The sequence below is a fragment of the Boleophthalmus pectinirostris genome, unplaced genomic scaffold, assembly GCF_026225935.1.
Source record: "Boleophthalmus pectinirostris isolate CB_2022bp ecotype Guang Dong unplaced genomic scaffold, ASM2622593v1 HiC_scaffold_19, whole genome shotgun sequence".
Classification (NCBI taxonomy): domain Eukaryota; kingdom Metazoa; phylum Chordata; class Actinopteri; order Gobiiformes; family Gobiidae; genus Boleophthalmus; species Boleophthalmus pectinirostris.
The window spans coordinates 22,327,943-22,354,136 of NW_026571140.1; the positions used below are offsets into that span (position 1 = coordinate 22,327,943).

The 26,194-nt window shown below is 38.3% G+C and overlaps 1 protein-coding gene across 1 annotated transcript in view; it reads right to left on the minus strand.

Annotated features, from left to right (window-relative positions):
- Positions 1-1,242: 1,242 nt before the first annotated feature.
- Positions 1,243-26,194, minus strand: part of LOC110175400 (CUB and sushi domain-containing protein 1) — a 324,734-nt gene continuing 299,782 nt past the window's right edge. The window contains 21 exon segments of the mRNA XM_055154309.1: positions 1,243-1,402; positions 2,900-2,962; positions 4,777-4,903; positions 5,046-5,133; positions 7,284-7,396; positions 8,379-8,540; positions 8,622-8,681; positions 8,918-9,097; positions 9,248-9,286; positions 9,289-9,358; positions 9,861-9,934; positions 11,526-11,632; positions 11,736-11,802; positions 12,235-12,408; positions 16,789-16,974; positions 17,923-18,099; positions 22,399-22,584; positions 23,287-23,463; positions 24,392-24,580; positions 25,615-25,788; positions 25,936-26,109. Of these exon segments, the coding sequence (XP_055010284.1) occupies positions 1,243-1,402; positions 2,900-2,962; positions 4,777-4,903; positions 5,046-5,133; positions 7,284-7,396; positions 8,379-8,540; positions 8,622-8,681; positions 8,918-9,097; positions 9,248-9,286; positions 9,289-9,358; positions 9,861-9,934; positions 11,526-11,632; positions 11,736-11,802; positions 12,235-12,408; positions 16,789-16,974; positions 17,923-18,099; positions 22,399-22,584; positions 23,287-23,463; positions 24,392-24,580; positions 25,615-25,788; positions 25,936-26,109 (2,747 nt within the window).

The window sequence follows — 26,194 nt, forward strand, 5'->3', positions numbered from 1 at the left end:
TAGAAAAAGACAAATCGTCTCCTGCATGGGCCAAAGCTGGGTGCAGCGGTTGACGATGGTGACAGCTTATTGCCTCCAGGCTGCGTCTCAGCCACCAAACCTGACTCCTGCTGCTCCACACACAGGACTCGGACTCAGAGGTGGTGATGGACAGGTCTCTGGAATCCAGTGCTCTGTGAAGACTGGTCTGCAAACGTCCGTTTTTTGTTCAGGGCAGTGACCCTGAAGCTAGAGAGGAATATTCTGTGTACATGACTAATTTAAGTGGTTCCTTAGAGGAATACTGATGTCCAAAGCAATCATCTCAAAACTATAGCACTTGCAGAACCACGATGCAACCTTATCAAACACTTCACTGGCAAATAAATAAAACATAGTGATGTGATAAGGAATATGCCTCAAATAGTCACTTCTGATTGTCCAACAAGAGACATCTGGTACTCACATCAAGCTAAATCAAATAAACCTTATATTTTGTTGCTGGTTGCTCTTTTACACCTAACCATCAGTATTTCTGTAAGGTATGCATTGGTGTACATCTGGTATAATACTGTTGCTGCAGTTATGTGCACCTACAGCACTTAAATAGTCAGTGTCCAGAGAGTTCAAAACAAACTCAGTTGTCATAATGTCCAGTCCTATTGTGTTCACATGATTGAAGTCTAGGCTCGAGGGAGGTATTTGTCCAGCACAAGTAAAGCCTTAGTGTTGACAGAGGAACTATTCAATTATTATTGGACATGGGCAGGAGATTGGAGGGAGGAGCAGTTCCTGAGCTCCAATAAAGGGATGAATTTAACAGTGAAGCCCATGTCTGGTCTGTAGCACAAAGCATACAGTACTCCACACTGAATGTTGGACAGGAATCAGGATGAAGGAAAGAATTAAGGACGCTGTTATATTTTTGAAGTCAGGTAAGATTAGGTAAGCCCTTTCTATTTAGAACTGAAAATAGGCAAACAAAGGCTACCAAGATTATTAAACAAATCTGACTTCTTTTCAAGCACAAATTTCTTAAAAGAAGGTCCAGGTTAAGTACAAGGCTTTGTATGTTGGAAGTGTAGATTACTGTCATCAGTGTGGGTGTAGCTCAGAGCTGTATCTGTGCAGATTTTGCTGGCATGGCCCGGCATGCTACAGCACAGATCCAGAGTTTGGCTCCTTCTGTTGACTTTGGTTTGACCACACAGTGCGTCGTGGCACTAGGACTGGACCACTGCTCAGGGCAGTCTGCAGGAGGGACTATACCACAGTGCAGACGGTGTTCAGCGTGGTGTCAAATCGCACCGCTTTAGCTTCAGTGGGTTTCATATTTGTGTCATACATGGGATTTTCAAATGACGCCTGACCATTTGAACTTTCATGACCGACGTAGCCATTGAACTGGACCTTGGGGCGAGTTCTGAAAAACAGAAAAAGATGGAGAATTAGGTTGACATATAGTAGTTGAACATTTCACCATTTAGTATCAAAAAGGTATTTAGTTAATCCATCTTCTGCTTATTTGAGCCCAAAGCATGATAGACCCTGGGCTGTTGCCTGTATAATAGAGCTAAAACAGAGGTATACATAGACAAATAAAAACTCTCAGCTTCACAAGAGCCAAAACAGATTCACCTTGGTGTTATAGAAAGTCACAGAAACACGCAGACTACTGCATATAATATAAAGTATATATAATAAAATTATTATGTGGTTTTGCATTTCTAGCAGGGTTTACAAAGAAAAAGGTGACTCAACCAATAGATGAATCCTGACTTCTGGGAATAATTTAATGAATCCATGGATCAGTGGTTTGGCTGCCTGACGCCCATCTGCTCCTCTCATGTCTACAAGCATCAAACCTGCCATCACACAACCAAGTGGCAGCCAACAAATCCAAAAGACCACTCTGCCCAAACCATTAAAAAACTGGGGTTGAAATTGCTATCTGGTGAAATATGGCTACCCCCTCCGAATTTATCAGTTTGTTGCAGATTACATGTTTGGATAATCAGGTCCCATAATCCTGTTAGATATAATCACTTACTCCCAAACCCTGTGGAACTATTAGCAGGGAGGAGTGCTGCAGCTGAAACGCTGTTTGATTCTGACCTCATTAACAGTGTGAATGTGTGTGTGAATGTGTGTGTGAATGTGTGCGCGTGTGTGTGTGTGTGCTGGTACAGATCCAGCCCTGGGGAGCCAGTAAGCCTAGCCTACATGTTCAACCCATTACTTTACAAAACGACGCACACGCTGACGCACACCCACTGCCTTTCTGAGTGGCGCTGGTCCAAATCACTGAACTCATCACTGGCTTAAGGTGAAAAAGTTTAAAGATTTTTGGCCAGAAAGCTTAATTGCTCAGACACGAAATTTACAGGCATGCAGGTTTAAGCATACTGTCAAACAAGCATCCAAAAGCTCCTTCAAACCACAGAAGACGTATGACCAATTAGTCACATTCAGTGTCATTGTATAATATATGACATGTACATAAAATCAAAACTGTGGTTGTCTCATGTACACAGCAACAGAGAAACAATAAAACAAGACTGAAGTATGCACAGCTCCATCATGCTGACAGAGATGACAATGAGATCAAAGACAGAAAAGCATGCCCTGCTTTTACTTTGAAATGATGGCTTTGTCACACAGTAGGGCTGCACCGCTTACAAAAGTGCTTTTTTTTTTTTTATAATACAAGCAATTTTCTAAGTCTACAGTATATAGTTGTTTTCTTTGCAAGACATTCACAGAAATTACCACCTGTAATTGTGTGAAGGCATAAAAAGATTGTGCAGCCTTACCAAATAACATGAAGAAAAGAAAAATGAGAAAGTCAACGGAGGATGTGGCGGCCGGCTGAGCACTGGTTGCCGTGGGAAACCAGGTGAGTGATAGTTCTCAGTCTTACCTGCCGCCAGGCCCCCAGGTGTCTTTAGGTCTCTCATTGTCATCTGTGTCAGCAGACAACGCCCTGCGTACAACCATCAGCTTTATTCAACCAGTACTTTTGCAGCTGTAATCTTACACTATTCTGACTTTATATCACAGTTTGTGTATGTGTAAGTTTAAGAATATGTCCTTCCTAGTTATAATCAGTACATGTTGTGTATGAGAATTTTAAGTTTGGCAGTAAATGGTTGTTGTTGTTTTTTTAAATACATGTAGTCTGCGTTGGTTGCATTGGTTTTTATGCTGGATGGTATTCCTGACGCATAATTCTGACATTTACACAATGGACCAGAACAAACATACAATGAATAGTGACAAGTGACAACTGTGTGACATTCCTGAGCAGAACCAAAGATAGTCCTTTTATATAAATGTAGAACCTCTTCAAAAGTTACTGATGACATTTCCATCTCAGTATGTAAATCAAGTCATTTGAAGGCCCTTTTGTGAATGTCTGATTACTACCTGAGAGGTCATCTGCATGTAACCCTTTAGAGGAGAAGAGCTATAATTATGTGGAACAATTCTTTTTAAGTTTTCATACTCCAGTTTGTTTTTGCAATAAAGTGCCACTTGAAGCTATGTTTTAAGACATTTGAGAGATGTCAATTGTTCTGACCTCATGTTAAGAATCAGATTACGAGGAAAGCTGTAGACAAAATGTGAGAGTAATATCAAATATTCTTCATTTTCACTTTGTAATATTAGGACACCTAGAAAATCTTTTCAAGCAACTGGAGTTTTTTGAGTGCCATAAACAGAAGTATGTTTGGTATTTTGTCAGTTATATTTTCCTCACAACCAACTGAGAGCAAATTACAAAAACCTGTTAATGGATTTTAGGCAAGTGATTACACCTCACCCCAACTAAATCAAGACGTACTTGTTGGAGATGTTTTATAAGCTCAGTGCATTTTCCATTTTTGTTATCTACTCGCTCCTTTCCTAACTTCTAAAATGTGGCTCTCAATAGACATTTCTCTTCACAGCTTTAAAACTAGGACACAATTTGTGCCAGTGAGAACTCAACATAATAGGTGGAGGGGATTTCAGTGCAAGACTCCACAATTCAACTGTGTGCCAGCTTAATATAAACACGCAATAGTACATTTATCAAGAGGAGCTTAGTGGCCACATTGTTATGCAATCCACAGCAACATTTAAAATGAGTTACAATGCAGGCGGCTACAGTATGAGCTAATAATATTATGTTGGATGACTAAGGCCTGAAAGTTGTAAAGACATGAATGTTTAATGTCTAAATTAATTTTCCAAAATTGCCAAACTAAAAGCTAGAACAACTGTCCCCAGATACATTTTTGCTTATTTAGTTTGTTTATAAGACTACTAGATTTTATGATGTTTTTGGTGAATATGTTTGGTTAAACTTTGGTCACACATAACTACACTTTAATTAGCCTTAATGAAGATTTAATTCATAATGAACAAATGGATTATTAATAGTTAATTGAGAATGATTCAGGCTTAGTAAGTACTTAATTAGGGATTAGGTATGGGAGTTAGGGTTAGAGCATTAATTTATAAGTAGTTACAAAGACTAAATCATTCTTAATAAACTTTGAGGCTGATCAGGTATAGTCATTATATAATGTTTCTGCCTTACTGTAGATAAAATATGCATTAAAATCAGAATGAAATGTGTTATTAAATTGCAGTTTCTATGAAAATTATATGCTATCATAGACTTAATGTATTTTGATGATATTTTGTTGCAAGCACTGGTACTATACTAGAGCAATGACTGACAGAGCAATAGTGAGGAGTGCTTTAGACATGGGTGCTGGTGGGATTTAAAATACTGGGTTTAGGGCTTACCTGTGTTTGTAGAGGTAGAAAGCAAATCCCGACAGGATGAGGGCAAAGAACGGGACTAAGATGGCCGCTGCCACAGAGCTGCTGTTTGTGTACGGGCTGGATGGGTCTATCGCCGTGGTAACAGGACCTGGGGACACAGATATATGAACCCACACGCTTGGCTGCATACACAAATGGAAACTCAATTTTACTTTATACGCAAAAATTGCTCCCTGTTCTATGAAGTTTTGGTATTGATTTTAGACTTCTGAGATGTGAACTTGATGTACCTTGCCTTGTCAGGTGGAACTTGCCAAAGTCTTTACTGTGAATATGTCCTTGGTAAACAAATGTCTTTTGATCCGACTCAGCGGTGACCTGAAAAATAAAATGTTTATAAAATAATTTCATTCAAGGTTTATGATTATACATTTTGTTACAAAAATATTTGCGTATACAAAATGAGAAAAGGGGGCTACGTAATTATTGGTAGATAAAACAAAAGTTCAAAACATGGAAAGCACAATACAAATGACTAATCTGCAAAGTATATTACTGCTATTTGTGTCAAAATTATATATTTATATTGTTGTACATTTTATAATTTGATATATTTTTTATAATTTTGAGTGTTCACTCTTATCTCCAAACTTCTGGCCATAGCATCTTGTTTGGGAAATATAGCTGCAACATTTTAGCCACAAATGGAAAAGAGGTTTTTCATCTTTAACCTGTAAAAAGATTGTTTCTCTGGAATCATAACACGGCCATTATCTGCCTGTCATATTTCGCTTCCCTCCCTCACAGTGTCATTTGCAACCTGGTAAATTGGCTAACTGTCTCTGCTCTCTTTGCCTCCCCTCCATCTTGCATGCTTTCTCCGCATCAATTCTTGTCGGGTACCACCTTTTACAATATCCCTGAAGATTTTCTCTATTGCTCCTGGATTTTCCTCTCTGTCAACAAGTCAAACATGTTGAGACTGTTAATCCATTTCACGTTCTGGCTTTTATTTCACAGGTTCCTGCTTCAAATATCGCATCACGCAGAGTTCAAAAGTCTACATGAAACACACAACCTAAAACAAAACTGGATGTCTGTTTTTTGATGTTTTGACAGAATAATCAACAACACTGTCAAGCTACTCCATTTATTTTTCTTTCAGCGCGTTTGCTCCATCCTCCAACATAGCAATAAAAGGTAATTACTCCAAATATTTTTACAGCAGCATTTTTGAAAAACTTGTTGAAGCTGAAATCAAAGACGAGCCAAAAAATGCGCTCATACTCTTATAGAAAAATCACGCAATAATAAAAATAGATTGGATGAATTCATACAACTTTGGTAATGATACTTTTATGAAACAACTTCCCACCTTTGAACGTAAATGGAAGGAAAGCCAGGGTGAAAACGGCATCTTTCTTCTCTTTGAAACCATGTTAATTAGATGCCTTTGTATCTGAAGTTGTATTTGCATAATGTGACACAAGATTCATCTGAAATCTCAATGATTTTCTTTTTACTACCTCCTCATGTAAAAGGAGCTATTGTCAGAGAGGTGGAGACGAGAACCAAGCAGCAAATGACTATTGAATGAATATTTATATGTGAGATAAATGTGAATGGAGTCTCACCTGTGGTAAAGCCAAAACTAAACATATCTTCTCATAGGTATTGTTTTAATGAAAATGATACACAAAGAACAGCGTATTTATCAAGCATTGCAAGTACTAGGTTTGAAATCAGATGCCTGCCAAGTTATTGTTCCTTTTGTAAACATGTGTTCAAACATCAAGATCAGGGGGTAAATGCTCAATTTATTCTTGTCACCTTTTAGTCATTTTATAATGTTATATGTATGTTAAATGTGGGAGGGGGATTGAAAATGTAAAAGCTTTGCTTCATCCATCCCCTTTTCAAACCATGCATGTTTGTATCTGCATTTGTATTGTTATGTTGTGAATTGTATGTGCAGGTTTGAAATAAACTAACTAACCTCATCAGAAACATACCTGAAATTGTGTTTTGTTTCAGTCACACACACTGAGTAATCCTTTGTAATAGTCTGTCTGCATCTCCAGAGCTCAAAATGCTCTGTTCCACTCTATGATATCAATGTAGTAATTTTCAAGTTGACAGCTACCTTTTACCTTTTGTTCAGTAGAGAGCAATTCTAGGGCTAAAATTATCCAAATGATTCTAGTGGAGGTGTATGGAGTTTCAAAACACAGTGGAGCACTTCCTGTATTATTACATCACAAGGTGAAACAAAGTGTTTTCTGTTTGAGAGAAGAACTCAGCCTAAATATGCAGGGTTTGTGTGTTAAACATTTGTGAATGAAACAAAACAGAACTCTGGGTACATTTGTAATGAGGAAACAACAACAACATCAGAACAGAAAATAGCGTAATATGGGCCATTTAAATCCCTAAACTGCTATAAAATATCTCATATAATTAATTGGTTTAAAATACAATTCAATTAGTGAGTACAGTACTGTTGACTGTAATGATAAAGTAGTACTTACATATCCATCCATTGCCCAGTTGTCATTTTTAAACTTGCTGTAGTAATGCTCTGTGGGCCCCTTCACTTGATAGACCTTCAGGAGTAACTGGTTTTCCTCAAACTTATAAGTGCCTACAAAAGCACAAACAAAACAAGAATGGTTAGTAAGAAAAAAAACAGCAAGTCAGAAAAACAAAAATCAGAGAATAATCTGACATATTGATCTTCGACACCTTGTAACCCCCATTTCCTCCACCAAACAACTGACAGGATGGAGAAGAAAAATTACATTCACCCTGCAGCTACACAACTTATTGCTGTTTGACAGCACACGCCCATGTGCGAGGTTCATGATAAAATATTTTTGTATTTGTTTATTACAGTGCACTATTGATTCTGATATTGTATGTTAAAATGGTCAGTAGAATGCCAGATAGGATGCCAAGTTGACCACTACAAGAGGCAAAATGATTTTTTTTTTTTCAAAAGCACATTTTATAAACAAGACAAGTACTACACATAGCAATGTAAAACACTAAAAGTATTATGTTCAAGACAGAAGCAACTAATAAAAAAACAACACATAAAAAAATCTAAATAATAAAATCAATAAATAAAAACACTATAAAAAGAGTAAAATAGATAAAAACATTAAATACATTTAAAATAAATATAAAAATAAATAAAAGACACATGTGTTGTTAAACCCAAAAGAATAAAAGTAGGTCTCAAGATGAGACTTAAAACACTCCACTATGGGGGTTATCTTACATAGCTGTATAACAATGGGCAGTGTAACCATGTTCATATATGTCTAAATAACAACATTTCAATATTCCATAAGAAGATAAATTTATATTCCTTCATTTGATTGTGTTGGCCTCATACAAAAACAAACCAAATATGCCAGATCTTATGCTAACTAGGTCTTGCTTTGCTTCAGTAACTATTTAAACGTTACTAAAATTAAACACATTTGTGATGTTTCATGTAATGCACAAGTACAAACTAATAGTCTTATGTGGTGTGAGCAGAAAGCATAATTTGCCAATGATGATTATTCCTATTTACATACTATTTCTTTAACATTATATTACGGTTGTGTTTTTGTCACCTGATAGTCTGATGGACACTCCGGTGGGCTCCATTAGGGTAACATTGACTCTTCCTGTGGTTGTGTTAAATCCTGTTACGGTGAATGTTGTCCCTTGTCTTTTTCCGAGATACTCATAGAAACCACTCCAGTCAGAGTTGGGTGAAAACACATCCACAGGCACTGTAAGGGACACCAAAAATCATTTATTTAGTATTTTTCTGAGAGGGTTAAATTGATGACAATTCAGTTATTCAGTTGTACCTCGAATTTTGTTTTTCTGGACGTCTGACTCTCTGGTTTTGGGATTGATCTTTACGCCAACTGGGAACAAAAACATCTTATTTGTGTATTTTTAACATGACATGCACCTAGATTTCAGCTCCATAAGCACACTGGTGTATAGTTACATAAAGACAACATCCTTCCATAATACACAGTGTGCCTCAGGTTGACTTAATCTAATCTGTATGTATCTTAAACCTTATGGGATTAACACGTCCGCCTTTTCTGGGTTGCAGCCATTTTAGACACTCTACATTTGAGATAAAGTGTGATACCTTTGCAGAGAGGGGGCTTGCCAGACCACCTCCCATCACTCTTGCATGTTCGATGCTCTGATCCTCCTGCCAGATAGAAGCCCTCTTGACAGGTGTAGATCAGTGTATATCCCAGCGTGGGCAGGTCCATGGATCGAACATCCACATTACTGGGAGTCTCGGGCTGCCTACACGAGTGGGCTGTGGGGAAAACCGCAGACAGCCGCATCAGCACCATAATACATCATATGTCAAACTACCCTTCGCATCCAAACTTAATAGCATCAACCAGCTTTACAATGAAGATGAATAATGGAAAAATGTCGACCAACTGTGCCAGTAAATCTATACCTATGCACTCGGGTTGTGTCCCACTCCAGGTTAAGTTTCCAGGCACGTTCTTGTGGTGGAGCCAAGAATGTGGTAATTCTTGCGGCATTTGAAGGATATTTTACTACCAACCTGGACAGAAAACAAATAAGAAAACCAACTAAAGTTTTGCTAGATTTTGATAAAACATTAGAGCATTAAATTGGTGTACTGTATGTGTAACAATGTAATCAACCTTTCCACCGTAATATTCAATTACTATCTACAATATGAGAATATGACAACATATTTTTGGTGTGATATATAGTCAGAACTGTATGCATGATACAGAAATTCAATACAATACAGATTTTTTTTTTTTTACATAAAATTAAATAAGTAAAATTTCAGTTTTGGTATTATATTAGTGTTGATATAAATCATAATTATCAAAACTGTTCAGGAAAGTAAATTATTATTTTCAGTATCGCCACTTCATATTACTATGTAGTCAGTAGTATGTATTAGTATATAGTTTTGATACTAGTTAAAGTATCGATTAGTATCTTCAGTTAGCATCATCATAATATGAGTATCATATCTCAGTATGAAGGCAATAGAAAAGTTAGAAAGGTAAACATGAAAACCATCTAACCTGAAAACCCTGAGCCAGAACAGGGATGCCGTAGGCTGGTGTTCCTGGATCTCTGCAGCTGTTGAAAGCGGGGTCTAAAAACACACAGAGGCACATAATCAACATGTGGGAGAAGAAAACAAGACACCTGTACTTATCTTATGACCTGTAGTGCTGTGTGGACATAGACTCAGCAAATACAATCAAGGTAAGTTTAAGAAGTATGACACATTTGATATTGTATGTGATTGCAGAAAGAGGACATTTGATTACTGGCTGTACACCTTCATCACAGAGCCACGCGACTGGAGTTATTTATAACACAATCAAGACATAAAAATGTTCTCAAATTGCAGTTCAAAATAAGAAGCTGCTTTGATTGATAAACATCTTAAAAACAGAAACTTTATCAACCAGATTATGTACAGCACTATCTACATGGAAATCATGTTAAAAGACTTATCTGGTCTACTATTAATCTGATTATGACTCCTTCATCCTATGTTGATGAAATAAGTCACGTCTGTCAGGATTAAGAGTTACATTTTGTTTAGTCAAAGGAAGCGTTATATGTGGGGGAAGTCAATGGCTATGTTTACACACCAAAACTGATCATTATCTGAGTTCTGAATTATCACATTGTAGAAATGTCATGTTAACGGATTTCTTTCCGATTGTGTACACCTCTGCAGGTTTTGACAGGGAAAAAATATGCAACAGAAATGAAAGACAAACTGTTAAAAACTGAAAGAGTAATTTTGAAATTCAGTGTACTTCGTCTTCCAAATACAATGGTTACAGTAAAATTCCATTAGATTAACTGATACATGTCACAAGGGGTTTTTGATTATCAGATTTTTATATATAAAATCAAATGTAATTATTGGGTTATCTGATTAATTGTCTGATTTTTACTGACCATGTAAATGTACCCACTGATGGTGTAACAGAGAGCGGTATGAGCTTTACAAGTCCTGCTGCTCACTGTCTCCACTGAGGTTAATTTTACAATACAATTACTAGACCCTGCCACAAAACACAATGGCAGACCTTATAACAAGACTTGTACTCCTTAGTCTTAAATGGTTTATGCCACTACTATAGACTTGATTTACTGAGTTGTCTAAAATTGTTGATGACTTTGTTGATGAGTTTCTTGTAAATGTAATTTGCACACAGTACTTATTTTGAAACAAAACTCTACTGCTGTTGCCAGTATCAGTTGTAGTAAACAATATTGCAATGTGTAATCAGTCTGGCTTGCATTTTCTATCCCTTGTATTTTGCACACGCCAGTAAAATGTATCCTTCCAGTATATTTATTAGACAAAGGTGTAAATGTTATGGCACACACATTTTTGTCTGTACAGCTGTAATGTAATGTATTCTGGTGGTACGCTGGCTACTTTTAATGACCTAGTCCATTTCTGATTTGTTCATATCATGCAACTTCATTTTTTCTGTATTTTGACATATTAAGATTTTATTTATGAAAGATACAAGGAACAGGGTTGGAGAGATGGGAATTACAATTAAAATCTCCACTACCTACAAAGGCACCCAGTCTGTAATGTATTTGAGATTAGTATTCCCATTCACACATGCAGCAGGGTCAAATAAAGCATAGGCTAGAATACTAAAACCAAGAGCTAAAATTAAGTACTGCTTTCAGAGTCCTTTATTTACCTATGCAGGCCGGTTGCTGTCCACTCCAGATGCCATCAGCCTGACACACTCTTGACACAGAGCCAACCAGCAGGTAGGGGGCATGGCAGTAGAACCTCACCTCTGACCTGAGAGAGCAAAACAATAACATCATTAGGGATTACAAAGTGAACATTTGGATGCACTTGCCCACATCTCCTGAGTCCTAGTTGGCAGAAATCACATACTCACCTGTAGGAGAAGACGTTTCCGTCCCTGGACCCACCGCCCGGAGAGCCAGGGTCACCACAGAGGACAGCTGCCAGAGTGGACAACAAGGTTAGGACGCAATACCGAAACACAAAGTTAGTAAAAGAACTTCAACATTAAATTAGGTATTGTTTCACTTTGTTTTACTAGTATTAGTTGGTCTCAGGTTTTAAATCATCATTGTGTCATTGCAAGTCATTGCAAACAGAAGGAAATATTTAGTTCTCATTATTAAAAAAATAAATAAATAAATAAAAAATTACTTCAGTATTGATTTAAGTTATTAGTATATAACTGTGTTGAATGTATGAAATGCTGAGTTTCAAGTATCAAATCTTTTACAAAGAAATGCAATATAAATACATCAATATTGCCAGGGTTTGAACATTTTTTTTGTTCCTGAGAAAATGCAATAGTGGTTCTATTGTATACGGGTAGAAGATTGGTATCAGTTAATAAGCAGCTCCAGCAGTAGACTTACGCAGACACTGGGGTACATCTCCAGTCCACGTCCCATTCCCCTCACATGCCAGCACAGCGGGAGAGGACAGCTGGTAGCCATGGAAACAGCTGTAGCTGACGCTTGAGCCCCACGAGTAGTCACTTCCCTCAACTTTCCCATGGAGGACTTGAGGCGGAGGTCCACAGTGGATGACTACAATAAACACACACAAACATGACACATCGCCCACTGATTTTAAATCGCATGAAACAGGACACATCGAACAGAGCCAAAGCAGCTGCAGCTTCACAGCAGGAGGAGCTCTTCACATTTTGGCACTGGTTTTACTATTTTATTTGCACTGGAAAGCGAAATGTGTGCACAAAGTTTACACACGCTCTTTGCCAGGTGGTTGTCTTTAGACTATTCAAATACAGCTGCAGTCATGCATTTAGTATGAGTGACGACCATATGAAGACGCATGCTTCAGTGGTTGAATAAATTTACATAGCTTTGACAATCACACACTACTTTGCTCTGAAATTGATCTCATTTTTAAATGATTTTATCATTTTGTATGTGCCATCTAATTCATGCTCAGTGGGTTACACTGAACTTGGGTCAATCTCAGCATGTGTCTTGTAAAAATTAAGCCCCCCTGAAGGCGTAATACAGACTTGCTAACATATGGGCGCAAAGAACACAAACTGTCAGCATCAGACATATGTTTTAACTTACTGTTTCAAACAGCTCTGTTAGTAAGGACATGATCATTCTCCAAATTGTAAATTTACAATATAATGTCAACAATAACAATAACCAAAAACAAAAGTTATTTTAAGAAAAAACACCATTATGTAAAGCATGAACTGGTATTGCCTTTGTGATTAGGACTCTGTGTATAATTTGTCCATTTAATGCTGATCCAGACAAATGGAAAAATGGATTTGATGAAGAATTGCTTTCTCTTGTACAAGTTCTTTGTATGAGTTGAACTACCACTTGTACAATGTTAATGATTCGCAGAAAACCAGTGCTACTTGAAAACCTGATTTTATAACAACAGCCTACTTCACTAAATTACACCAAATGCTGCTAACAAACAAAGCAATTACAGCTATATTGGATGGAAAAACGTAACACAAAATGACATGCACATATGCATAAGTCCATCCACCTTCCCAGACTCCATACATCTGTGGACAAAGACTACACATCACTTAACATTGTGTGACCAGAGACATGTGTGCTTATAGCTTCATAGGCCTGTGATAAACATCTGTGTGTACGAGTGGCTCTGACTCCCCAAGATAATGATAACCATCTGCACGGTTTCAACCATTTAATAAAGTCAGTGTAATACCCATCTAATCAGGAGACAGATGCTTTCACGCTCTATTCGCTCAGCTATGAACACACACACACAGGTAAATGCACACACACACAGAAGCAATGGAGATGTGATAGGCAGAATTACCAGACCAATACATCACAGAAATAACCAGAAAATGGTAGGAAAGTATAGAAAAACTTCTTCCAATCAAGTTTAAAATTAGATGGTGCACTCGACTTCTCTACATATAGTTTAAAAATACATTAGGTTAAGTACATGTAGACTTTCAAATCAATAGTTTGCTAACAGATAATTGGTATTCAGAGAACAAATACTTTGAGCGTTTGCTCCAAAACCTTTCAGCATTATAAAAACAACCAAAGTACTGTGGTTTCAGTCCTTTGTGCTCAAAAAACACTTGTGCCCATACACAATAGAAGATTTGTATTTATGGCTTGATATAAATACACTTTAATAGACCTGTACTTTCCATTCACAAAATTCTTTTCAACACTCCTCTCAATAAGTGCCACATATATAACCTGGATTTGAATTGTTATGCTCCCATAACTGTAACCCTTAGTAGGAATAAGTGCAATAGAAGTGTTATATGTATCCTGTAATTATGGTTTCTTTGGGCTACCTTTGTTTCTTCAGTTTAGCCTCCAACACATCGTATAGTTTTAATTCCTTTCCTCAGCTGTGTGTTTACAGGTTTAGGGGCAGGTATTGATTTGTCTCTTATTGTTTCTCTCATCACCCTCACCCACTCACCACCTCTCTCTCTCTTTCTCTCTCCCCCCCTCTGTCTCTCTCTCTCTCTCCTTGAAGGGCCTTCTAATGCCTTGTCACATTACCCTTTCTTCCTTCTTTTTCACAGTCATCCACATCGAGTCCTCCCCTCTTTCCTCCCACCAAGAGCCTAATCTCAGGATTATTTGTGTTTTGTGTCCTTTTATGCCTTTCCTTACTTTAGTGATTCAATACACAATCTTCACCACTTTTAATTAGTTTTCTGTTCTCTTGTTTCCTCCTTTTTAGTGCAAAATGTTTTTGGATTCTTGAGAATTTGTTTATTTGTTTATATGATATTGTGTTTATATGACACTGTCATACTACAACGGTGTGGCAATATTTCTGTGAGAAGAGATCTTTTAAGTGTGCCTGCAACAAGCTATGTTTTCAGTGTTTTAACATAGCAGTTTGATTAGAATTGTTAAATAAGACTTAGCTACCAGTGGATTATACAGATTAATAGATTATACTCGGTCATATATTTACTGCGTATCAAAGAATATTCCAGAATTACACATAACAGTGCCTTCCCATACATTCTATCTTTCAGTTCACAAGTTTATTACTAAACAGGGAGCATATACTAGTAGTTCTCTAAAGATTTGTATTTTATGGGTCTATCTACAGCACTGCTCCCTTTCTTTTGCTTTTACTGGACTCATTTGAGCCATCAAACTTTTTTTTTTTTTTTTTTAATGTTTTGTTCCAAACGTAATTAAAATGCCTTGTGGCTTGATTGAAGTTAAGTAACAAAGGAGAGTAAAATACTGGCAAGTGGAATAGAGAAACACTGATCAGAGGGAACAGCTGAAAGATGCCAAGAATTAAACAACTTAAAGACTTCCTGTTTTCATTTCCTTCATTTCTATCACCTACAGGATCTTCTTCCACTTGCCTCCCTGTGCCCCAGCGCTCAGGCTCAATAGCCTTTGCTTTCTCTTTTTTTTCATGTCAGTTCAAAGCTTGTGCAGCCACAGAAGCCAGCAGGAGCTTTTCTGTTTGTGGGAAGAACGGCAGGGTGGATCTCAGGAAACATTCCAACCTTTTGCTATTGTGGACTATCATAGCTGAAACGATACAGGCTTTCATAAAATGCATTTTACTTTATTGTATTCTATTATTTTTGTATTCAATATTATTATTATTATGGAAAAATAACTGTAATCTAGCATTTTGTTATGGCAAGGTACATTGTTAATTTATCTGTTAAAGTTACAAGCTATTTTCACAAGGCTACAGAGAATGTTTTTGTAACTATTGTTTATTTATGTGGGTAGCTGCCGCACTGTCAAAAGTTTCTTCTAATTAGTATTTTAAAGGCTTTATGTGATATTTGTCTCAGAGTACAAAACATTTCGGTGTAATTATAATGTAAAGGGATGCCCTTAAGTTTGATCAAGGAAAACAAAAGGGTTTAATGACTCCTCAGTTTCTTTGCATTTTGGACAGACTCCGTCTGATGTGGTCAGAAATAATATCAGGTATATATAATGCCCCCTGTGTACATAGGAAATACATTGTCAGCACTGCAAACAAAAAATTATATTCACATGACATTTTAGAGCAAAACCAACAGATTGGTTCACAAAAAAATTAAATGGATGAGAGTTTTTGTTTTCCAAACAAAACAAACAATATCACTCTCAACTATAAAAAGTTTAAAAATAACCTGCTCCAGTCTCTTGTGCCCAAAATCCACTTGTGTCTGCAATCAAAGCTTTGTGGGCACTAGTGTATTTATATTGTATTTGTGGCTCAGAGTAAAAAGAACTTGACTGATTGGATGCTTTATGCTGCACCTTCACAAAAAACAAAAAAAACCCAAAACTATAATAATTTTGCACCTGTATTTGTGGCAATACCTGCCTATCAGTGTCCGATCTTGGTGTGTTTGTATTTTAATGGAAATCTGCCATAGTCAGGCAACAGTGGTAATAGTGGAAACTGTTGCTGTGTCCTGTGTCCAGTGTGATCACCCACATTGCCTAGTGTGAAAGTGATGGGTGCGTTAGTGTTGGTGGTCGGAAAGGAAGATGGTGCAGACTGGCAGCCTCGTCTCAGTTATTCTACCGCAGGGCAGCTGTGGCTACAATAGCAGCAGCAGTAGTAGTGAATGAATCATGCAATGTAAAGTGTAGTATCCAAAAAAAGCACTATATAAATCAAATGTATTATTATTATTGCTTTAATCCTAATTCTCCATATTTTTTTCTCATGCTGCGTAGTCCTAGCCTTATGCAGCAACATGCTTTTTCCCAACCTGTGGGGATGATTACTTGGATGTCCTTCACCATAGAGACTCAAGGCAAAACAGACTAAGACTAGTTTCCTCTGTTTTGTATTTGCATTGGACAAAGTAAGATGACCCCAGCAGAGATATAAATATATGTGTGATTAAAGATGTATACATAAGTAGAGCAGCATACATTGTACCCCCCTGGTGCTTGTTGGCTGTTTGTTCTTACCTTTACAGCTTGGCTTGGTCTGGTTCCAGGTCCCATCTTTAGTGCAGTGTAATATATTGCGCCCGAGTCCCTGAGGTTCCATCAAGTGTCCAGGGTTACAGCGATACGTGACTGAGTGGTTGAAGGTAAAATCACTTCCTAAATAAACTCCATTGGCAATAGGTCCAGGGTCTCCACAACTGATGACTGTAGAATAGAAACAAGCACATTGATTATGTACAAAATCGTGTACTTTATTTCAAGGTTGGCAGTAAGACTCCTTGTCAAATGTGGATTATAGTAGGGGTGAACTTAGCACACAAGATTTAATGAAAGCTGATGTTTTTAGCCATTCCTGCCTGGCCCGTGAACCTCCTCCTTAACCTTCACACACTGTCTCCTCAAACTTCCCTAGAGCAATTTCGCACAGAATATAAAGAGCTTTATCAACCTCCTACGATCTTTCTCCAAAAACACAGTCTGTTTCTGGGCTGAAGCTGAAATGCCTTTCAGAATACCTGCACTGGAGCATACCAATCTGTCGATTCACTATTTATGTTTACTCTTCCTCAACCCTCTTGTTATGTACCAACAGCAGTGTGCCTTGGAAATACTGATGGAGAATGAGACTAGAGGAGGCTAACTGGTTTATTTACTGTAATTACCTTCCTCACAATTTCAAACCATAAACAAATTAGAAGTCCATCCCAATAAGACAAACATACTGGCTTAAATGAGGTTCAACCTAATCACGTGCTTGACTGTTGTATTCCTAATGTTATTCTTATAGCCATAACAACACCACAACAAACAGCATTTCTCTGTGTATTCTGACAGAATCATCAATAGCTTGCAGCTTGTGGGTAATCCCCACAAACCACTGATTCACTGCAGTTCTTTCTAGGTCCGCTTTTAACCAAGAATGACAGAAAACAACTGTAGCATTAGAAATGATCAACTTCTTAAACAAAATGTAGTGTTTCAGCAGTGAAAACACCTGTAATTCCCTACATATGCAAGATATAAATATGTTAGCAGACCCAGACCTAATTGCCCTGCAGATAACACATTAACTCATCTTTTCTCTTTCTTTGACTTACATGTGCGTTTATAATTTTATGCCTGATCAGCGTATGTCAAGACAAATGATCCTACCTGTGCAGTCTGGAGGCTGCCCTGTCCAGGTGCCATTAGTTGTGCAGTGTCTGGTGGTTAGGCCAGATGTTTTAAAGCCATCCCAGCATGCGTATGCGACAGAGCTGCCAAAGGTGATGCCATCGCTAAAGATGATTCTGCCATGTGCCGGGGTGCCAGGATTGCCACAGGAAACAGCTAAAATGTGACAAAAATGTTTAACAGTGGTGATTAATCAGAGAATCCTACAAGCAATGCTGTCAGGGCTGTCACTCGGGCTGATCAGCTGGATGTTGAATAAAGAGATCATCGTTTGACTCTTGCAGCAAATACCATTCAATATATTCTGGAGGCACTACTTCTGATTAATGACCCAAACTTTTTGGAAAGGTGCCCAGACTGATTGGCAGATGTACTACAAGATTTCAAATGCGCGATAAAGGTTGTCATACATCCATAGAACCCAGCCGCACTACCAAAGAATGATTGAACAATGCTTGGAGCCTTTGGCCTATACGCGAAGAGAAGCTGCATTCTGCTTTTAGTTATATTAAAAACACACACATGACAAAAAGTTTGTGCTGTAGAAGAGCACTGTATAAAATAATGGATATTAAAATGATGAAGTATATTCTCACAAACTGAGGATCCATATCAAGTACAAGTGATGTTTTGTTTTTTTGCCCAAGTGTTTCATTTGAGTAAAATGAAGGCTTCAGGTTGGCACAACAAACCATCAATTATGAGTCATCATAGATTTCCCATGATGCCTCCCTATCAGATGCTACATTCTCTTTTAGAGTTTGGGACTGGCCCAAAAGTTAATAACATCTTCAGCACACATTTACAAAAAAAATGTAGTTGTTTTTTCTGTCTTGAACAAAATGGTGATTTATGGTCGGAAGAACGTCTTAACTTTCTATTAATACACACAGACAAAATGCATGTATAATTGGCTGGATTTAAGATGTCTTTAACTTTAATAAATAATGACAAAGGGTATTCCCCTGATCTTGTTGGGAAAGTAAATTCAAAGTAAAACAGACAAAATTAGCAGGACAAGACACCTATGGTCAGCTGGGAACACAGAGACGTGCCTGGTCCAAACTAGTGAGCTATTGATCTCCAGTTTGCTGGCACAGCACATTAACAGAGCAGACAGGAATTAGCAACCAGCCAAAGCACATTTCACTAATAAGTTCATGACAGCTGACAGCCTCAGACAATCAGACACCTATTGATGGGGCTCATTAGTTAGAGCCTTTAAAAGCTCTACTTGGGCCAAGCTTGCGGAGTGTGTGTAAGATTTCTGCTTTGTTTTGTTTGTGTGTAAGTGTTGCAGTGCACGTGTCTGGAGGTTTTTGGAGCATGTCTCAGTGATATATGACGCATCCTTTCTGAATCAGCTTTTAACCAGTATTAGCTTAATGAAAAACAAGGCCACGCAGACATAAATAATCATGGCTGCCCAAAAAACACAGACAGAAGTGTGCGTGTATAGATTTTCACGTCAGTGGCAGCGCACAGGAAACTGGGATTCACATAATGTTCATCAGCAAAATATTTGGTAATGACGTTGCAGTTTGTGCATTGTATTCAAACTGGAAGTCTCTCTCACCTGATTACCTCCCTTTTATCCTCTCAGCTCTTCTCCACCACCAGGGTCTGTATTCTGGCATAAAATGTATCTTCAAAAATCTTATATTCTACTCCCCTTGTACAATACATGGGTCTAAGTGCCAAAGGTACAAAAAACTATTTAATCTAATGCATGTGTCAGTTTGTACTGCTGGAACAGTCCTGATAGCTGTCATGACAGAAAATGGATGTATAGGTTTGTATTAACATTCAGACACATTTTTAAAACCAGTTTCAAATGTAATAAATACAGTGGGTTATTTTATTGCATAAAGGGATAAAAATTATGAACTAAATTCTTGACATTTTAATTTAAAACTTTCAAATTCTGTTCTCCCTGATAGAAAGGACTTACATGAATAACTGCTACAGACTTTAATACATTCATATATTTAACAGTGCACTGGAGAACAGCTATGAGCACAGAGGGTGTTAGGAAAGTGCTACTTTTATGTGGTACAAGGGTGGTACAATTATTACAATATTCTGGATAGGGATGCATTGATACAATACTGGTACTGGATATCAGTGTCGATATAGATTATTCTGATGGATCTGGAATCGGGTTCTAAGATATTGAGGTATCCAAGATACATCTCCTATTATTAAACCTGTATTTTTTTCAAAGCTGCTCTATACTAGTAATACTTTAAATGATAAATAACAGAATAACAAAATATATTTGAACTTTTTTTTTATCATACATTGTTTGTGTTTAATGAAAATAGATTCAGTCTCTGCCCTAGTATTGATTCATATCGGGTATTGCCAGATACTTAAAGTTAAAGTATTAACATCAGTATCAGAACAGAAAAATCTGGATCATGCATCTCTAATTCTGGACACAACAAAAATTGTTAGAAATTTAGGTTCCTTTGTAAATGTATTGCCTGATTTGTTCCCTTGACAAACCACCTAAAAATCTATTCGGCTATAGCATAATCATTATCATCACCATTAGAGAACTTCCTATAATTACGAGACGTTCTGCTACGAGAGCACAAACTCTAAGAGAGACAAAATACAATTTAGTTAATTACATTTAATTGTTAAAAAGTAAAGTCTCTTTAAAAGTTTCTTTAAAGTCCTGAAGTGAGAACTTTAAAGGTGCACCATGCAACTTTTCGGGCGGAGGGCCCAATACCTGCTCGTCTCAAGGAATATTCTTTGCCTGGACTGGTTCACAGTATGTCATTAAACGTATCTATCATCATGGTGATAAGCAGGACCAATTACAGGTCAAAACTGTGGAGAGGTAACCTCACTCACAGTAAAAATTGATTTTTTACAATGTATTTTTCTTCTATTGAATATAAATTTTAGGCAATAACATCTCCATAGAGAGTTTTTATTTTGCTAGTATGTACGTAAATGAAGACATGAACATAAATAGTAATACAATCACAGACAAATCAGGTGCCTTCGTTCCCCCGAGGGCACTCCCACTAGAACTAGCAACAGGTGTGATTGACAGTGTTGCTATGCTAAACCAGTAGTGTGGGTGGGAAGGGGCATTATCTTCAACAGCCTCACTCTGCATCAACTCTTTGGTTGCTATGATACTTGTGGCTGAATAGGCTCTATTCACGCTTACATCACCAACCAGGAAGATGTTTAGAAACATGTGATGACAACTTCCGGCAGACTCTGTTCGCAGTAGTAAGTCTGGCAAAATCTAGGAAAAATGAGAAAATGGTCCAGTTTTCTTCATCTACATGTAATCGTAGTGTTCTGTTAAGTTCAGCTAATCAACATTTACAACCATACCTCAGTTTTCATTATTTCCCCACTCCAACCAACCAACTCCAAGCGCACTGGGTACATGAGATTGGAAGAGATGAGGGTGCCAAATTCAAGATTATTCCAAACGGCACATACGTACTGTATGCAGTATCAAAACATATGTATCAACCCTTATCAACACGTATCAACACAACACATATCAAACATGGAACTCAGCTTCAAATTTGCCCTTATAACTGCTAGCCTCGATGGCACACCCATCCCATGCAACCGCCCCAGCACACTATTGTCCCCTCCCGACAGCTGCCCAGACCCAGAGATCCTCATCAGAAAAATTACACAGTTAAATTTTTTGCTTGTCTTATTGTTCTCCATAACTACTACAAATTCCGTTTGCCTATGCCAAACTTTGCTTGTCCCCACTCCCGTAGGCGTCCACTTCTAGGTGGCACTGTTGAGTCGGGTCAGTGCGGGCATGGTCATGATGGCAATTTTATCAGATTTTTCGCTGGCCGGTCAATCCCATACCAGGTTTGGGGACTTGTTCGGGGGGTGAAAAATGCAATTTCCTACTCCTGTTACTGGATTGGGCCAAAGAAGATTTGATATTACATCAACATATAGGAGACACTACCGTCACTGAGGCTGTATATAATAAATAGTGACATTGAGGGAAGACAGCTAGTAGGCAGAACTGAAAATATTGGGGTCGCCTTTGTTCATGATGACAATAAATAGTATGAATGAAGAGACAAGGAGCACAGTGAAAGAGGTCTTGAAAAACTATTAAGAATAGTAAATTATCAGTACAAGGATGCTGAAGTGAGATAGACAACACAAAATCTATAGGAAGACTAAGATAATATTTATAGATGTGGTGAAAGTAGACATAAAGTCTGCAGCTGCGGGTGAAAACAGTGTAGAGAATTTGCTTTGCTGTGACAGTCCTTGAAAACAAAAGCCAAAATAAGAAAATAAAAACATTATTGACTATACAAATCATGCATGACTTTTTCTCATAATACATATACTAGAACAGAGTGAAATGTCAAATCTGCTGCACCAGTAATTCACATTCACCCTCCAAACCCCACTGAACTTGTTGTGATTTCCTACCTTGACACACTGGTTGCGTCCCACTCCAGGTGCCATTGTGAAGACAGGTTCTCTCCGCAGAGCCAATCAGATTAAACCCGGCCTCGCAGCTAAAACGCAGCAGGCTCTTGGTTTTAAACTCTTCCCCTCCGAGTCGGGCCCCGTGTGGAGGCATCCCAGGGTCTCCACAAATACCTGGACTCACACCTATACAGATGAAAAGACATAAAGCTAATGTACCAAATACAAGTCACACTGAAGCAGCACTGGACCCCTACTAAGACAGTAAATGATGAAACTCTCCTAAGGGGCACAGTGTCAAAAATAGTTATATCGATTCAAGCTCAAATTTAGTGACCACATCAGTTTTAAAAGCATATTTCCTACAGTATAATAGAAGCTATTTTTAGCCAGCTGTATTTAGGGTTTACAGTGATACACATACATGATCCACTTTGTATGGCTGTATTCTGCATTTAGGCAACTCCAAATTGTTCTAGCATTAAGAGCACAGAGCGTGTCACCATTTCAGCAGCTTAAATTCCATGGGTGGGGGATTTGTGAGTTTAACAGGGTACAGCTAAGAACACAGTGCCTTGCATCTCAATGAGGACCTCAGCTCCAGACAGGAGTTGGGCCTGCTGTGTGTTCTGTTCAGAGACCAAAAGAGGAACTTAATGCTGTATTACATTGTTTGATTCACACACTAGATTGGAGTAGAGCAACAAACCAATCTATGAAGAAAAGTCTTTGAGATTTATCATCACAGGATGAAAACAAGACTTTAGGGAAGCATGCAGTTGTAGTTGGTAGCAAAAACAAACAAAAACAGTATCCTCCATATTCAAGTTAATTTAATAAAGCATACTCCTAAAAGACTATTTTTTACTATGTTAAAAATATGTTCACCTGTACAGTATGGTGGTGCTCCACTCCATGTGCCATCCTCCTGACAGTGTCGAGTGGTGTTGCCGACTAGCACCCCTCCTGGCAAACAGGAGTAGCGCAGCACTGTGCCATACGTCCAGCTGTGGGTCCCAGACACTACTGCATTAGGCGGGACACCAGGGTCACCACAGGAAATGGCTGTGTGGGGAGTGATAGATCAGAGAGGCAGACTGGTGTTAGTGAGAGTGGGACCCAATCCAGTTATAGATTGCAGATAGCACTGCATTAAGGCCTGCAGCTGGGTCACCGCAGGAGACAGTAACAGGAGGGACTGACAGCAGAGAGGCTGCTCGCTGCATCAGCATAGAGGAAGTGCTGGGGATGTTTTGTAATTTTGGCTAACAATATACAGCATGTACTTGCTATTGTTCATAGAAAAAAACTCTCTTAGGTTTGATTTTTAAATTTTTTAAAACAAATTACTTAAGTTGTTTGTTTTCACAATCACAACCTTTTTAGAATGACTCTTTGAAGCTATAGACACATATACATGCGAATGTTTCCACCCTATTCACCTCAATTTTCCAGTAAATCTGTGTTGAATGGAATATGCATATTAAGATTCTGTCTGATTCTGGAGCACTATCTGCACATCTTCCATTATATCTGCTTTATCTATCTATATCTCTGTGATGCTCTATCCTGTCCTGTTTGTCTGGGGATTTATTTTCTCTTTTTTGAATCAGCCTTCCATTTACTATCGCTTCCTGGTTTAATCTGTATGTTTCTATCAGCCATGGTCGCCTGGTGACAAGAACAGCTATTGCTTCTGAGACACAAGCTCCCTTCCTTGAATTTCCTTTATGCTTTCACACACAAATACACGCACACACATCTAGAGCTATATGGTTCATTCATTATAGGTTGGACTCCCTTTCATGATTATAGCCCTATTTTCTCTCTTAAACTCAACCACTTTTTCAGTTATGTCTCCTGAAGCCATTACATGTCTTTTCCACCTTTTTTGATATATTGAAAGTTCTGTAAACAGATAGTTGGATTTTGATTATATTTTGTAAAATGAACAGTTTCTCAAACATTATTGTTGCTGTAGGTGTAAGCATACCAAGGCAGCGTGGGACTGGTCGGTCCCATCGTCCATCATGTTGGCAGGTGAGCAGAGCCGAGCCCAGCAGGTAAAAGCCTCTCTTACAGTGAAAGGCCACAGTTATTCCGTAGCTGAAGACCTCAGGGTAACGCAGGCCCGAGTGACGCACACCGTTCTCCACATGCCCCGGGTCAGAACAGTTTACCACTGCACAGACAGGCACAACACACAAGTCAGAGTCCGACAAATATCTACATGACAGAATACAAGGCAAAAGATAAGCAGCCTAAATGATCAGGAGCAGAGAAGGTGACATTCACAAGAATTGTTACGTTGTTCTATGCTCTTTAAGTTCTGAAGAAATCAGATATTTGTTTATAAATAGTATTTCATTTATTAGAAACACTATTATAGTAAAAGGTCAAACCTACAGTATAGAGACGGTTGCAGACTTAGCCCTTATCCTCATTGTGGCTACAATTCACCTGTTACTTTATCAGATCCTATTTCTGGATGTAACATTCTTTTCAACTTCTCCAGATGCCCCCTTTTATCTTGTTATTGTTCTCCTCTTTCCTCTGGCCCTCCTATTCTGTTCTGGTCTTTGGGTAGATGCCAGAGAGCAATTTTACTTTCCACATGTCACTGGGGAGACTGACATTCGCTCAAATTTAAGTCCGTGGGGGACAAGGCTTTGTGCATGAGGAGGTGTGTGCGTGTGTGTGCATGTGTGGGTGTCTTTGTCTTGGCTAGAACCCTGTGGGAACAAAGAAAGTTTCTGTCTCATAATTGACAGCGGCTGCTGGGAAGGAGAGAGACAAAATAAGTGAAAGTAGAGTGAATGAAGGGCAGAGCTATGTGAAAGCAGTTCACTAGCAAAAGCCATGTGACCATTGCATCGATCTACAACCGACAGTGAAGAATGCCTGTGTGTTTTTGTACTATTGCTACTGCGTCAGAGTTACTCAGTTAGGTTAGATTAGTGTGTAATTACTGTATCGAAGGTTCCATGGCTCTTGGTTATTGGCAGAATAAGTACAAATAGTGAAAAACAATCTGAAAGAAGTCTTAAATGTCAAAATCTTCCTTTCAGCTTTACTCATTACCTCCCCTGGTAACAGTCTACTTCATCTTTTAAACATTCATTAGTGGATGCTAAAACAACAGTTATTTACTAAAACAATGGTTTGACCTCTAGATCAAAGGTACACGCACTATCTGAGTAAAATGTGTGTAGTGACCTTTACAGACAGGCAGGGGGCTGCTCCACTGGCCATTGAGGCGGCACTGGGCCCGCGCACTTCCACTGAGGACATAACCTTTGCTGCAGGTGAAGTTGACCACATCATTCAGGTTGAACTCACTGCCATTGGTCCGGCCATTGGCAGGGTTTCCAGGGTGACCACAAGTAATTGCTGTGGGAGTAGAGAGTGAGGAAAAATTTTGATGAGAAAGTGAAGGTAGGGAAAAGTAATATGTGCAACAACCTGACATTTCACCTTTTTGAATTTTTTTTTTACTGAAACTGAGAGTCAGAAGTTGTAACTAAAAGTTCTACTTACGAACACACACAGGTGTTGTTCCAGACCACCGATGGTCCTGTTGGCAAATTCTGACAGATGTGCCAATGAGTCGATAACCTAGCATGCACTGGTACACCACAGTGTCACGGTAACTAGAGCCATCTCCACTAATGTGGCCATTCACAATGGGATCTGGAGAGTCGCAGTGACCAGCTAAAGACACAAACAGATGGAAAAATCAAAGCCAAGGTCTATCTATTAAAACAGTTAATTATTAAGTGTTTTTAGTGAATGAATA